Source organism: Phragmites australis, chromosome 1, assembly GCF_958298935.1.
Source record: "Phragmites australis chromosome 1, lpPhrAust1.1, whole genome shotgun sequence".
Lineage (NCBI taxonomy): Eukaryota > Viridiplantae > Streptophyta > Magnoliopsida > Poales > Poaceae > Phragmites > Phragmites australis.
In genome coordinates, this window is record NC_084921.1 from 28,612,544 (window position 1) to 28,627,273 (window position 14,730).

The 14,730-nt window shown below is 41.4% G+C and overlaps 2 protein-coding genes across 2 annotated transcripts; one reads left to right on the plus strand and one right to left on the minus strand.

Moving 5' to 3' along the window:
• The first annotated feature begins 485 nt into the window (after positions 1–485).
• On the plus strand, positions 486–4,414 carry LOC133914326 (vesicle transport v-SNARE 13-like). Its single transcript, XM_062357448.1, has 5 exons — positions 486–772; positions 886–944; positions 1,302–1,490; positions 2,380–2,550; positions 4,006–4,414. Exons 1-5 carry the CDS (start codon positions 679–681, stop codon positions 4,156–4,158), a joined length of 666 nt encoding a protein of 221 aa, XP_062213432.1. The 5' UTR covers positions 486–678; the 3' UTR covers positions 4,159–4,414.
• A 1,893-nt stretch (positions 4,415–6,307) lies between these two features.
• On the minus strand, positions 6,308–9,798 carry LOC133914336 (uncharacterized). The gene is made up of 4 exons (XM_062357458.1): positions 9,756–9,798; positions 8,884–8,954; positions 7,316–7,414; positions 6,308–7,235 (listed from the first exon to the last, which is right to left on the minus strand). Exon 4 carries the CDS (start codon positions 7,195–7,197, stop codon positions 6,508–6,510), a length of 690 nt encoding a protein of 229 aa, XP_062213442.1. The 5' UTR covers positions 7,198–7,235; positions 7,316–7,414; positions 8,884–8,954; positions 9,756–9,798; the 3' UTR covers positions 6,308–6,507.
• Between the last annotated feature and the right edge of the window lie 4,932 nt (positions 9,799–14,730).

A 14,730-nucleotide genomic window follows, 5' to 3' on the forward strand; every position in this document is an offset into this window, starting at 1 on the left:
CAATCTAATGTTGTGTACACGCTTCCTCAATCTATGGCAGTATTAACCATTTATCAAAATGATAAATGTACGTCAACATCAATTATGAGCTACAGTAACATGATTGCTTGGAGTTGTCAGGCGTTAGTAGAGGTAAGTAGACATCACAGCTCGATGAAACAATATCGTCTTCAAATTAAGGAAGCAACAGTGCGACTGAAGATTGCTGCTGGTAACGCCGGCGTTGATTCCTTGGGATACTAATTTGTGTACCTTTTTTCTTTACTATTTTTGCTCGAAGCCAAAGATGTCATAGTCTAGAAACTTGTTTTTCTAGAGCTGATCAATCGTGGTTATCTATCCAGATGCTCTGAAACCTCAGCTACGAAGCTAGTTTTGGTGAGAAGTTTTAACTTGGGCTCTGAAGATATTTATTTATAACCTAGAGTCCGACCAAGGCACCTTTGGAATCCTGAGTCAACTCGGCCGCTCAGCCCTATGTCCATGACAAATACGCTTTCAAAGGTAGTTGGCGTAAAAGGTTGTTTCCGCAAGCCGCAAGGTCCCATCCGTGTCCTTGGTCCCCCATCCTTAGTTCCTTCGCCCCGACTCGGCCTCAAGACAAGCCTGATCGCACCGCACAAGAGAAGATTCGGAGGGGTTTAGCCGGCCGGCGACTGGGATCGGGATCGGATCGCCATGAGCGAGGTGTTCGAGGGCTACGAGCGCCAGTACTGCGAGGCCTCGGCCTCCCTCGCCCGCAAATGCACCGCCGCCGCCGCCCTCCAGGGAGGTAACCCATTCCCCCAAATCTCTTCATTTCCTAGAAGAAATATTGGGTGGGATCTCGCTCTGAATTGTCTTATTTTTTCTTGAATTTTGTGTGCGTGGTTGTTTCCGTTGCAGAGAAGCTGAAGCAGAAGGCGGCGGAGATCAAATCCGGCATCGATGGCGCCGAGGCACTGGTAACCCCTTCTTCTTTGTTTTGTTTTGTTGTTTTGTTTCTCGACCCGCTTGTTCTTTGTTACTAAGTAGCTAACCAACATAGTACTCTCTCTCTCTCTGTCTCAAAAAAAAAAAAAAGAAAGAAAGAAATTTGGTTAAGGAATTAGGTTGATTGTTGGAAACAAGGAAAGATCCTTCCTATGGTTGTATTTTGCATCGATAACGGAAATATTTCAATTCTGATGATTAGATCAGTGTCTGAAGGGAACATTTTGTTCCTAGGTCAGGCCAGTGCACAATTGAAGAATTGTTTTGTGGCGCTAGATATGAATCAATTGGATGTGCTGGAAATTGATACTGCGTTTTTTCTTGTCCAGATAAGAAAGATGGATCTTGAAGCAAGGAACCTCCAACCGAGCGTGAGAGCGGGGCTCTTAGCAAAGCTCAGGGAGTACAAGTCAGATCTTAACAACCTCAAGGGAGCGCTGAAGAGGATCACCAGTGGTAATGCACAACAAGGGGCGAGGGAGGAGTTGCTGGAGTCAGGAATGGCCGATACATTGGGGGTATGCTGCTTATTCTGAATTCATGAATGATTCCTACTTTGGAGGTGAATCATGCTTGTTGGTTGACAAAGTTACGCATGACCTGTCTATATTTCAACCATCATTTTTTATTGGTTGTACATGTCAGAAACGATACACTCACACTAAGTACCTGTTTGGTCACGGTTAATGTGGCTTAACTCCTGGAAGTGTATCCTTGGGATTATAATATTATCGCACTCTATGGATCTTTTTTGATACCGTAGTGAGTGAAGTATTAAATCCTCCAATAATATTAGTGCACTCTATGAATCTTTTTTGATACTATGCTATGGTGAGTGAAGTAGTAAATCCTCCAAGTTGGAGATATGGAGCTGACTGGGGGCAAAAGAAAAAAAAAAGGACTGCCCCCTCCTCTTTGGCATGTCCCAAGCAATGCCTAACATGAGTAAATCATGTCAGGATGTGCTCTTTGGTTGTTTCATGGATTCATATTGAATTGATGCATCACAGATGCTCTTTGAATGACAAAACACATATTGTCCCATGCTGTTCATCATCGATATTTGTTGAAGTAGGTCTATACCAATCTAGAAATTCTGAAGAGCTCTGCTGTATAGCATGGATAGGCCAAAACTAGCAATGATGCGCGCAAAGAGCTAATATGTACTGCATGCTATAGCATATGTTGTCTAGATGAGACTATGCATCCTAGGTTCTAGCCATATATCTGGCAACATTCATATTCTGATGAAGTCCGAGGTTCTTGTCCTTTCACACATGCATATTTCTGAGTTGTCATTAATCTTAATTTATTTTACTTGTTAGTTACATCAGTTTATCCTTAAACCTTGTGAATCAAAAGTTACAATCCATGAAAGGCCAGTGATGTATTTGGATAATCACACAGGTATCTGCTGATCAAAGGTCAAGACTGCTCAGGACAACAGAAAGGCAGAACCAAACAACTGATAGGCTCAGAGATAGCCATAGAACTATGCTGGAGACTGAAGATCTTGGAGTTTCCATCTTGCATGACCTGCATCAGCAGCGTCAATCTCTCTTGCATGCTCATGATACAGTAAGAAACTGTTTATTTAATTCTACCTGTTTGGACCAATTGATTTGTTCTTTTGTGTGCCATTTATTTTTATCTCAAAATATTTTTGAGCTCCATTACTATGCAATTTTCTTAAAGGAAATAATTGACAAGTTTCTCTCTAACTTAATGTGTTTTATATTAGATGAAATGTAGCTTTCCATCATAGTCTGCTGTCAAGCAAATATATATGTATACAAGTTTGTATGTGAATACCTTTCATATCAGTGAACAGAATATTATAGAACCACAACCTACTTTTTTTTCACTGCTTTTTACAGGTTCTTTGTAGTATCTGCCTTGGCTGGGTTTTACTGAATGGCCATTGTTTTTCATTTCTTGTCATGGATAGTCCCATACCATTTTTTCTTATAAGGTTCCTCTTTCCTTTTTGTAAACTTTGTTATTCGTGAGTGATGTAGCTGACAAACATTACAAACTTTGAAAAACTGCCCACAATTCATATATAGTCTGATAAACCCTTAGTAAATTACTTTAATGAATTTGTCCAGTCACGACTTTCCTCCATTTTGAAGTACCACCCTGTTGTGTTGACTGTGGTGGTGTTTTTGCAGCTTTCCCTGATGTTTGTGTTTGATCATAGGAGGTTTTCTTGATGTCTGAATAGATGTAACATTGTAACTGTTTTTTTCATTATTATTACAAGGAAGACACATGCAAAAAACACTCCTATCACATGTGAGTGTGCCTCCTATCACGCGCCTAGAGTGTACGCCTACCACCATGGGCACATGCTTAAAAGTTAAAACACTGAACGCTCTCACGTGTGTTTGAATAGGTGGGCACCAGGATAAACTAGATGAATTGAACCAACCATCAGCAATTGTATAGGTCATAAGATCATATAATAATGGGAAATTTGTGTACACACCACTGAGACTTCTCTGTTTTGTGCCCGTGCCATCCCAAAACACATATTTGTGCCGATGCCATCGGAATGACTGAACATTTTGGCTCATGCCATTTTCCACCGACTGAGAAGGTAAGCAGTGTAAGGCAAGTTGGAATGACCATGTTACCCTCAGCAGATGCAAACACCCAATAGATACTTTGGCTCACGGCAAAAACATCTATCAAACCCCAGTGGCATGCACACAAATATGAAGTTAGGGATGGCACCAAGGGCAGAATGCCTCTTTCTCAGTGGCATGTATGAAAATTTCCCTATAACGTTTCAACTTTTATGACGCCAAAATTTCCCTTTAATGGAATATGCTTGTTCTTCAATACCAACTTGTAAGAGAACATAATTTCCACTCCAACAAAAATGGGCAATAGGATGACGCCACGTTCCAAATGCAGCAGTTAAATATAGCCAGTATCCACACATACCATCATGCGGTTGTTTTCTGTTGTGTGCATATCTCTTCTTTTTTTGTTTAACCCTTGTTATCCCTACCTTATTTGGCACTGCAGTTGCACAGCGTGGATGACAACATTGGCAAGAGCAGAAGGATCATTGGAGCCATGGTCAGGAGAATGGATAGAAACAAGTGGATTATTGGTCTCATCACAGCCATCCTTGTCTTGGCGATCCTAGTGATCCTGTATTTCAAGTTTGTGCACTAGGGAATTGCTTTGCATTGGACAACAGTTGACGGAGGAAGGCAGCAAAAAGATTAGCTTCTATCTGCATTTTGCAACCTGTGCATGTTTTTTCTTTCAATTTTCCTTTTATTTTGTTCAGAGCATCTTTCTGTGGGCTGTGCTTGTATGATGAGAAGACAAGTTCAGACGATGGGATAGAGTTGTTTGGCCTGATTGGTTTTTATTTAAAAACTGGACGGGTAAGAAATAATTAAGCAGTTTTGGGCATGTTGTGTTCGTTTTTACCCTCGTAAAACTCTCTTCCCTGATAAGATGGTGAAAGGTGGATGTGGAGTCTCATCTTGCTTAAGAGAGATCCATGGGCGTTGCAGTGTTGCTTTCATGGCATTCAGCTGCAGACGATTTGTATGCGTTTATGTAGAAGCTGCAACGATGCGACTTCACTGCAGAATTCATTGAACCACATTCAGGTCCTCTGGATTGTAGGATTGGAGATAAAATAAAATAAAATCAAATGATAGGAAGATCTCCACGTTTTGGAGGAATTCTAATACGAGGCACAAGTTAATACATTCAATTCCTTTGAGAGTCAATGCAATCTCTCTCTTTCTCCCTTACTAATAAACATCTACATTAAAAACTCTAATGTTGTTCCCGTGAATAATTCATGAACGTGCTCTTCGTTCCACAGGATTTGAAAAGTCAACTTAACCTAATCTTAGGTCCTATCCACACACCTCTTGTGACTTTGTGAGCAATTCATGTGCTCTTTCTATTTCTATGTTCCATAAGGTTAGAAAAATTAACTTAATTCAAATGCACTGCATGCTGAACGGGTCCTCAATTATGGATACCCGTAATGGTGGTACATAGTACTACTTCAAAGACTTACAAGTAGACATGTGTACAAGAGAAAGTTGGCCATCAATTGCCACGGCTCTTGTTCTTTATTACAACCCTAGTTTTATAGAAAAAAACCATGTAGATTAACTAAATTAAACAAACACATGCACCAATTCTCATCTGTTGTGTGGGTCACGGACTATGGCGGAGGCACGAACATCCATAGACGACAGATGGTGTTGACACTTAGGATTTTAGCCGTAGTCGTGGCCTCTCTTTCTCCCTTACTAATGAACATCTACATCCATAGACGGATTGCTACATCCTCGAGATGACTACCGCAACCTTTGTCATCGTTCCCAGAGGACTTCCTCGGGCTCAGATGCGGTGGTGGTTGGAATAGCGGCAATCATTGTTACAGTCATGTCGATGTGCTCCGATGCCTCTGGAGCATTTTGAATGACATCCCCGAGCTTGGAGCCGCATGGTTGCGGAGAAAATACTGATAAGAATATTGAAAAGGAAAAAGACTAAAGCTAAAAATGAGGTATTTAGCTAAAAACGAGGTTTCACGCTCACCTGCTCACCTTCAGGGAAGGAACTTCCGAGTTGGCAAGTCATGCGTCGGACTCGAAAGTAGGGATCGCCAGAACGATGCTTTGTGCCTCTTGCCTTTTCTCTGATGACTCTTCTGTCGGAGGCGCCAATGTCATGGATGGGGCATCCTCTGCTTCCCCTAACACTTCTGCTTGAGGTGCGCTCGACTCTTTTTGGATTTGCATAATCAATGAGGACCACTCAAGTCATTAAAGTCTTTTCACAAGACGAGGATGGACATCAAATGCATAGGACTTGGGATTGAGGATTACCTTAGGCAGAGTATGGCTTGCTCCTCTCCTTCCCTACCTGCAGCTCCCCAAACCTCCTGACCTACACCGCAAAGCACGGCAGAAGGAAGTCAGGGACAACAGGGAGATCAGAAAACAAGCTCAAAAGGGGAGGAGATGCAATAGAAGTGAATCACGAGCACGTCACAAGACGCACAAAGTATCTCCCAACCTGGATTCTGATCTGCAAGAGATGGAATATTGGTGTCGAGGAAAAATCGCCACTCTACTGTTTACCCAAACAGTCGAAAGGCACTGACGAACTAATATATCCACCCAGTATCATTTGATTATCTTCTTTTTGCAAAAGAGGAGTTGGATCTATCCCACTGGAAAATACTGTGTTCTTAGTTTTGCTATCACCCTATCTTTCTGTCATTGATTTCACGCCACTCGTTTCCAGAAAACGTTCAATGTGCCATTGTCCACTTCTTCAAGACTAGTTAAATGTCTGTACATTGCAACATGAATAAAAAATTTCACGAGATAATATAGTTGACTGAGTGAAGTTAACACAAAATAACACCACACAACCAACTAGTAGCAAGTTCTACTCCCATCATGAAGTTACGGGTGTCTTCCACACGATCATGCTATGGTACACCATCTCTCCCCTTGAAAGCAACCAAACCCCTCCACATTAATCTTGCCACAAAAGATTTACCATCGCAATGGACTCCTTACATGGGGTGTTGCTTCGCAATGCCCGTTGCGTGTTTTGACGATCTCTCCTTACTTGCCTCTGCATCGGTGTCATATTTGCATAGCGTGCCCTATCACGTGCACGCCTTGCTTGCTTGTGAGCATTTTGTTGATCATGCCTAGATTGTGTTTGCTCTTGTGACATGGTTCCCTGACTCTGCTTTGAAGAAGCATGAATGTCCATAGGGTAACCCTCGCTAGCAAGAGTAGCACAATCACTATCTTTTATGGGTTCAACTGGGACAGATATGCTAACGAGAAGGGGATTGTCCACTGGATCGTCCATGGTGTTTTTCATCGCAATGGTCTCCAGAATTGGGGTATTGCGTCGCAGTGCGCGGCGTGCGTTTTCACGATCTCGCCTTGCTTTCTTCTGCTTAGGTGTCACATTTGCATACTGCGCCCTATCACATGCGTGCCTTGCTTCAATTTTCTCCATTGTTAAAACTTGTCTTGATTCATGACTTGGGTTGTTACGCTGCAATGAGCGACGGACGTTTTCATGGTCTCGTCTTGCTTTTCTTTGTCCGGGTGTCATATTTGCATAACGCGCCCTATCACATGCACGCAATGCTTCAACTTGCTCATTTGTTTGCCTACAAGCACTTTGTCTCGACTCTTCTGACATATTAGTAGAATGTGTCGTCTCATGAGCATGTTTTCGTCCTAAAAAGGAATCACATGATATTAATGTTAATGCAAGAACCCATGCAACATGAACAAATGTGTGTAAGTTGTATACTAACCATTAGATTCTTCACCTTGTAACAATGTACTTGATTGCAATATACTTCGAGAAGGATATACGGACGAAAGACAATTTTGGTTGGCTTCATCTTCATGGCCTGAGGACATGACACATAAATCTGATGGTTCAATTACAAATAACCCAGTAGAGGTAGGCAAGGAAATAATGTTGCTATATCTCTTTGGTGCATTATATCCATACGAGGACATGACAAAATCCGAATCATAAAACGAACCGACACTACGATTAATCTATAGGATGCAATGTTAGCTGCTATTCAAAGAATAGATATGTAGGTATCTCAATTTACATGCTTTAACATGAAGATTTATCAAGATGGAACAATAGACAGGGAAATATGATCAAGTGTGAGGCAACAAATGGGTGCATTCACAACCGATTTAATTTGGGTAACAATAGACATGGAAATGATTCAGATTCATCCTGAAATCGTTTCTTTTGTGAATCAGATTCAGTTGTGAACTCGTTTAGCTAGCTAGCTAGATTCTCATTCCTGAACAAGAGGATGGTGGTTGAATTGACTACTGTATCCCTGTTTGTATGTGCCGAGTTATTTGCATAAGAACGTGATATATAATTGTTCAAATGGTAAATCATTGATTAACAAAAGATTAGCACATGCTATCCGGAGACCCAAGCGGAGCTACGGCTGGATTTGCGACCGGACAGGACGGTGAACGGCTCCCAAATAATGCCTTCAGTACCTAGCAAATCCTTCACAGCTTCATAGACTTATGAGTAGATGATGTAAGGTAATTAAATAATGGAAATACATAAAGGAAGATTTGAAGGGTATGTGATGATTCTGTCCTGAAAGCATAATGAACTACGGTAGTTGAACAAATTTTAGAGCTGTCGAGGGTGTCTTTTTTTAAGTTTGGTCCTGCTACATCACAAGAGACAGAACTTACCACTATGTGCTATGTAAACAACCAAAGAAAACATACACTATTTTGATTACTACAATATTATTAATGAAATATCCCTACAATTCTTAAATTTTAATTGAAGATTGTGAAGCAGGGGCTCTAATTTATCTTCACATATAGAAAGCACAATCTGATAACCCAAGGAATTGAAATTAAATAACACAATCTCTGAAATGAACATTTTTTCATCCTAATATTAAATATTGTTATAGATCAACAGATAGATGTCATGGTCAAGCTCACTCCATTCAGTACATGACATTTCAATTGTATAGACTGATGTACATGCTTTCAATTAATCAAGCAAAAACATGTCAAACATCGAAACTGTATCTCAAATTTGCAGGAACAGAAGAGCATACCGAGAACCATGGATTGGGTTTTATATAAGTTTTCGTCAGTAGGAGATCTTGCAAAACTCTAGTTTACAGTCTGAAAACACACTGTTAATATATATTGCACACACATATAAAGGTAACAATCTAAATGGAACTTTTCACATCTACATATACTCCATACTGAGCTGTTTGGTCAAAACATAAGGAACAAATGGCAAACTCGACCCAAACATACTCAATTACAAAAGGGTTCTATTTGGGAATAGCTATCTGCATACCTTTATTAAGATTACCGGAGTTCTTGTAAAGCAGTAGCACAAGCCAGCCAATTATCTTGCTAGCATATGTTCTACAAACAAAATGAGCATAGTAATGAATACAAACATGACGAAAGAATAGATGGTACAATTTCATTTAGATGAATGATTCAGGTGCACATGTGACTGAAAAATCAAGGGTTTTTGTTGGGGTAGCAGACATGTACTTGTGCTTCCCAGTAATTTAACCTTTTGAAAAGTATCATCATTCATCCAGTTCTACAGGAAACCAAAAATTATATCATTCGTTTATTCTACACGACTTTGATTTCAGAGAAGCAAGCTAACACAATCTAGATGAAAGCTTCATGTGTGCACTTTAAATGAGAACTCAAGGTTGTTGGAGTAGCAGACATGTACCATGAGCTGAAGCTCAAATGAAAAGGAAGATTCTTTGCATAGGATCTAAGAACAGGAAACCACAAATGAACTGATTCGATATGATACATATTGAAAAATTCATAATACATGTGCATGACCAAGCATCCTAGCTTTGTAATTAGTTCTACTGATTGGCATTCTCATTGATCGAAAATTAGAATGGTCCCAATTAGAATGATTCAGAAAACCAAAACTATTTTTGTTGATGACATATATTATAGCTTTTATACTTGCAGTAAAAGAATAAACCAGCCAGTTAGATGCAAACTTGTAGAAGAGCTCAGCGTTAAGGTTCATCACACATAAATTTTGTCAGTTGGAAGCACAGGCTAACAGACAAAAACAGAGGCTAAACAATGTATGCTTTGTAATCTGAAGTAGAGGGATTGTAGCAAAATTGCAAGAACATCAGTTCAGCAAGGTAGAAGAAGAGCAGAGAGGGTGTCGCCTACCGTTTAGCGGAAGGAGCAAGAGCATTATTCGTAGCTTCAGATCCTACTCTTGATCATGGGACTCTGATGAAATAAAAGTTACAAAGCAATGATAAAGAGGCTCATGATATTAATTTTAGGAAGGTACACACATGTCACCTTCAATAATCCCAGTACGGCATTTTGACAAACAGTGAGTGAGCATGGCCATTCATGGAAGTCAGCACTAACATTACGACAAAGAACCGGGGGGGGGGGGGGGAAATATTATGCTAGGCACAAGTAATTAACTATTGCTCCAAGCACAAAGTAGCAGTGAGCACTATCTAAGCAATTAAGCCTCGAGGCACAACACACAAAGCAGCAGTACAGTATAGAATCACTCCAATTAGCATGTAAAAAACAGAGCAGGAGGAGTGGGGGTGCGGGGCTGCTCATGGCTGTACCTGCTCGCTACTCGCTGCTGCTGGAGGGAGGAAGAGGTGGCCGCTGCTGCTCAAGGGAGGACCCAAGGAGGTGGCGACCACTGTTGCTGTGGATGGAGGCAGGCGGCGACTCCTTTTGGACGGGTTGCAGCAGTTCCGGACTGCTGCGGTAAGAAGGGGGAGGGCTGCGTCGGCTGCAGACACTGGAGATCGTGGAAGTCAGGGGTCGCGGAGCAGGAAGCAGGACCAGATGGTGGCAGAGTCGGCGGTGGCGGCGGCGCGGAAGGCCTGGGAGACTGCGACGGTGTGGCAGGCTTCTAGCGGCGTGGTGAGGGCGAGTGCTGCCGAGATGAACTTCTCCGAGGTCCAGCGGCGTGGTGAGGGTGAGCGGCAGTCGATCTGACGGGGCGACAGTTGTGGACGACACTGCGGTGGGGAGGCAGAGGCGTCCAACAGCGTGGTGAGGGTGAGCGGCGCCGAGATGAGCACACTGGTGGGCAAAAGCGAGCGAGGGTTGCTGAGAGGGGAGCGGCGTAAGGAGAAGCAGGCCGGAATGAGAACTCGAACCCCGCGACGGCAGTGGCCAGCAGTTGGAGGAGGAGAGTAAGGGATCAGGAGGCGAGGCGGAGGATTGGTGAAGCCGTGGAGGCGGTTTCGGGAAGATGGGTGCCATGCAATTGTAGTGCGTGAGCAACGCTGACGTTGGCAACTCGTCGAGTCACCTGACGCATTGGGCCTACGTGTCAACGCAAATAGATGAGGAGCGAGACGGACGAACAAGCGCACTGCAGACGAACGGGGCAGGTGAACGATCTGTTAGAATTAGATTGCAGTTAGTGTGATCAATTAGCAAAGGGACATCATCATTTCATTGTATCTATTGGGGAGAGATGTCCCTCCAATATCACTCCTTTATCATGTATATATATATGTAAACATCTCATTGAATCAATAACAACAGTTTCATTCTTGAGTTCGATCTCTCTACTCTCAATACGTTATCAGCCACGTTTCGGTCTCCACTCGGCAATTAGGCCACAATACAACGGAGAGCACACACGAGACTACAACAACGCTAATCGGATCTCCACTAAGCAATCAACAAAAGCACAGAGGCACGAAGGCCTCTCCCAGAAGCAGTCGCTCTCCAATCCGCCCTGCAGAACAGGCCACAACAGGAGATCAACACGACGACTTCTCGACCTGCAGGTACACGATCACGCCATCAACTCGGAACCGTCGTCTTCTCTTCTCTGCAGCAACAATGGTTGGTGTGGATCCTGTCCGTTGGTGCCCGTTTGCACTCCAGCGCCATCCACTGAACGGCGGCTCGGCCGGCGAGCCGAGCGCCCTCTTCTGCAAGCCGATGCGGCCGGCGACCTGAACGCCAGCCTCTGCACGGCGGTTCGGCCGGCTGCCCAGCTGCACAGCCGGCGAGCTGCCCTTCTCGGCACGACGGCGCGCCATCCTTCACGGCACGACGGCGCGCCATCCTCGGCACGGCGGCTCGGACGCCGACGCCGCCTCGGCCACCCTCCCTCCACGGCGGCACTTATGCCAAACTCATTGCTCAAATTATCAAAACTAGAGCAAATAATCCTGGACGCAGGATCAAATCCATTCACATGGATAATGCCGTTCCTTAACGTGCATTCAAATATTGTTTGATTTTGAGCACTACTGCATTAAGTACTATATGTGCACATTCAAAATGGTCTAGCTGAATCTCTCATCAAGAGAATCAGATCATTTGCCTGACCGACCAAAGAATTGTAATTGGCCAACATCTTGTTGGTGACATGCGGCTTTACACACCGTATCATTATACCAAATTCATCCAACTGCAATAATACGGCTCCCTCTGTTGCAGTTAATATGTGAAAAATTGGCCTCATCCAAGTATTTCCCATCTGCGAATCGGTTACATTCTGCACGTACTGATATTACCACCGTACAGCATACATCAAAGGGTATTGGGGATCTATATGAGGTATAATTATCTGTCAATCATATAATACCTCAAGTCCCTCACAGAGGACATATCATTGCCTGTATGCTCATAAAATTTTGAGGATAATTCCAGGTATTAGGGGGAGATTAATACCACAAAGAATGCTAGGAATCATAAGAGAATGTCACACACGTTCACATTCAATCCTCATATCCACGTATCTGAGATCTGAATCATTATTTAGACCATCTTGTATTTGCAACATATTACAAATCATCTGCCAGATGCGTTTACTCATCATAAATGTGTCATCAAATCCTACATTCCTGCTAAGAATGTACTGGAAAGAGTGGAGATACTAAACAAAACCACTCAACTCCCAAATCAAAATAAGAGGGGGAGAAGTACGGTCACAAAGGATAAAGCTTCTTGCAAGCTACCGCGGAAACAGAGGAATCCCTCCTCTACGACAGTAAATGCAAATCAACAACATAAAGTTGATAGACACCTTATGGATATTCATTATCTAAACGCCTATGGATGTTCAGTATCCAAATACCTAGCACAAATATGTACACAAATTCAGGTGTTGGGTCATGGGAACACCCCAACTCTATTGTTTTGGGAAATACACAGAGTTAAATAGGATAATATTTCCACAAAATATATTGATTCCATCGAATCAATCAATACCAAAGACTACAAATTGTCGACAAATAATTTCTCCTCGAAAGTTGCAAAAGATCTTCAATTGGATCCAGTCCAAAGTCCATGGCCATAGCAGGGTGCCTCAAGCACTTGAATTGGACCAAATAGAAGGAAGCAATTGAGGTAGAATTGCACTCGCTCACAAAAGAGAGGTATTCACAAAAGTAATACCTACACCTATAATGTCTTCCCTACGGAAGTAAAATGGATTTTTATTCCATAAGGTGGTGAAATAGCGAGGCTTGTAGGAAAAAGGATTCACGTAGAGACGCGACATCAATTATGATGCTACATATCCCAAGATATGTGTGAAAATTATGTTCTCATATTCAATTTCATTGGCAGATCAAATGAATTGGATAGATTCGAACATATAAGTCCCTAATGGACTTCGTATTCTGAATCTAAATACAAATCGCAATATATATTGTGTACAGCTTAAAGTCACTCCATGACTTCAAGCAGTTAAGTTGATTATGGTACAACTTACTAAATGAGTTCCTTCCACAGAAAGGTTACTCCAAACACAATGATTGCATATGTGTGTTCATAATAAAGTCCCAATTGGATTTTGTTTCATCTCCAAACTACACACGATAAAATATGTAATCATCTTAAAGACGGAATTTGAGATGAATGATTTGGGTAAAACCAAATTTTGCTTAAGTCTACAACCTAAGCACATTCCTCCAGGAATATTTATCCATCAGTCACTAATATCCAAATGATATTAGACAATCATATCTATCAAAATACTTATGGTCATTCAATCCCTAAATATGAATCAAGGTCCATTCATACATTGGATTGACAATGAAAAGATATTGAACCTAAAGTTCTATATCTTAGTGCCATCATAGCTCTAATGTATCTTGCAAAATTACAACAGGCCTGATATTGCATTTGCAGATAACTTGCTAGCTTAAATAGTGCAGCTCTAACAACGCCATTAAACGGGAGTCAAAGAAGATATCAATATATATCTTTATGGCACCAAAGATCTAAGTTTTTCTATCAGAAAATCAAATTTATGACTATAGTGGGATATTAAAGCACTGGCTATATAACTGATCCCCATAACGCCAGATCACAGACTGATATCATGGTGATATAGCCTTCTCATAGGAGTCATCAAACAGATTTCAATGGCTACTTCTACCTATCATTTTGAAACATTACATACATATGTATAGCTTCGAAGAATGATAATCCACATACAATTATCATGTGGTATTGATTCCATTGAATCATCAGCTATTATCTATGATGATAATTTGGTATGCATTTGCTCAACTGCAAACAGGTTACATGAAGGGCAATATAATCAAACATATTGCTCCTAAATTATTCTATCCTCATAATAGGGAGATAAAAATCTTGCAAACTAAATCATGTGATAATCTCGCTGATTTATTCTTTAAGTTTTTACCAACTTCTACATTCCAAAATGTATTCATAGAATTGGTATGCGATGACTTCGAGATTTGCAAGCTTCAGGGGGAGTCTCCTCCTGAATTTAACATGTTCATAATTATATTGCACTCTTTTCCTTTATGAGTTTTTACTATACGGTTTCTCATATAAGATTTTTAATGAGGCAATATCTACACAAGATCATATATGTCACATCTTCTATTTTTCCTTCCGGGGTTTTTAAAGGAGATATCAAAGACATATCTATTGTTCTCTAAACTCGCTTATGGGTTTTTCCTTTTAAAGATTTTCTCATATGAGTTTACAAAGAGACAATAATCAATATATGCTGTACCATTTTCTCCTTATTTTCCCACTGAGTTTTAAAGAAGTTTTAACAGCATATTACTAGTATTCCTCCTATTTTCCCAAGTGGTTTTCGGAGGTTTTAATATAATTCATAGATTATAATTATTGTTCTCTAAGCTCACCAAAATGA

Excerpts from the sequence above, each read along its gene's own strand:
- LOC133914326 (XM_062357448.1), top strand. The coding sequence starts at position 679 with ATGAGCGAGGTGTTCGAGGGCTACGAGCGCCAGTACTGCGAGGCCTCG. Across the intron at positions 773-885 it reads CGCCGCCGCCCTCCAGGGAG|AGAAGCTGAAGCAGAAGGCG; the intron begins GTAACCCATTCC and ends TTTCCGTTGCAG. Across the intron at positions 1,491-2,379 it reads GAATGGCCGATACATTGGGG|GTATCTGCTGATCAAAGGTC; the intron begins GTATGCTGCTTA and ends ATAATCACACAG.
- LOC133914336 (XM_062357458.1), bottom strand. The coding sequence starts at position 7,197 with ATGTCAGAAGAGTCGAGACAAAGTGCTTGTAGGCAAACAAATGAGCAA.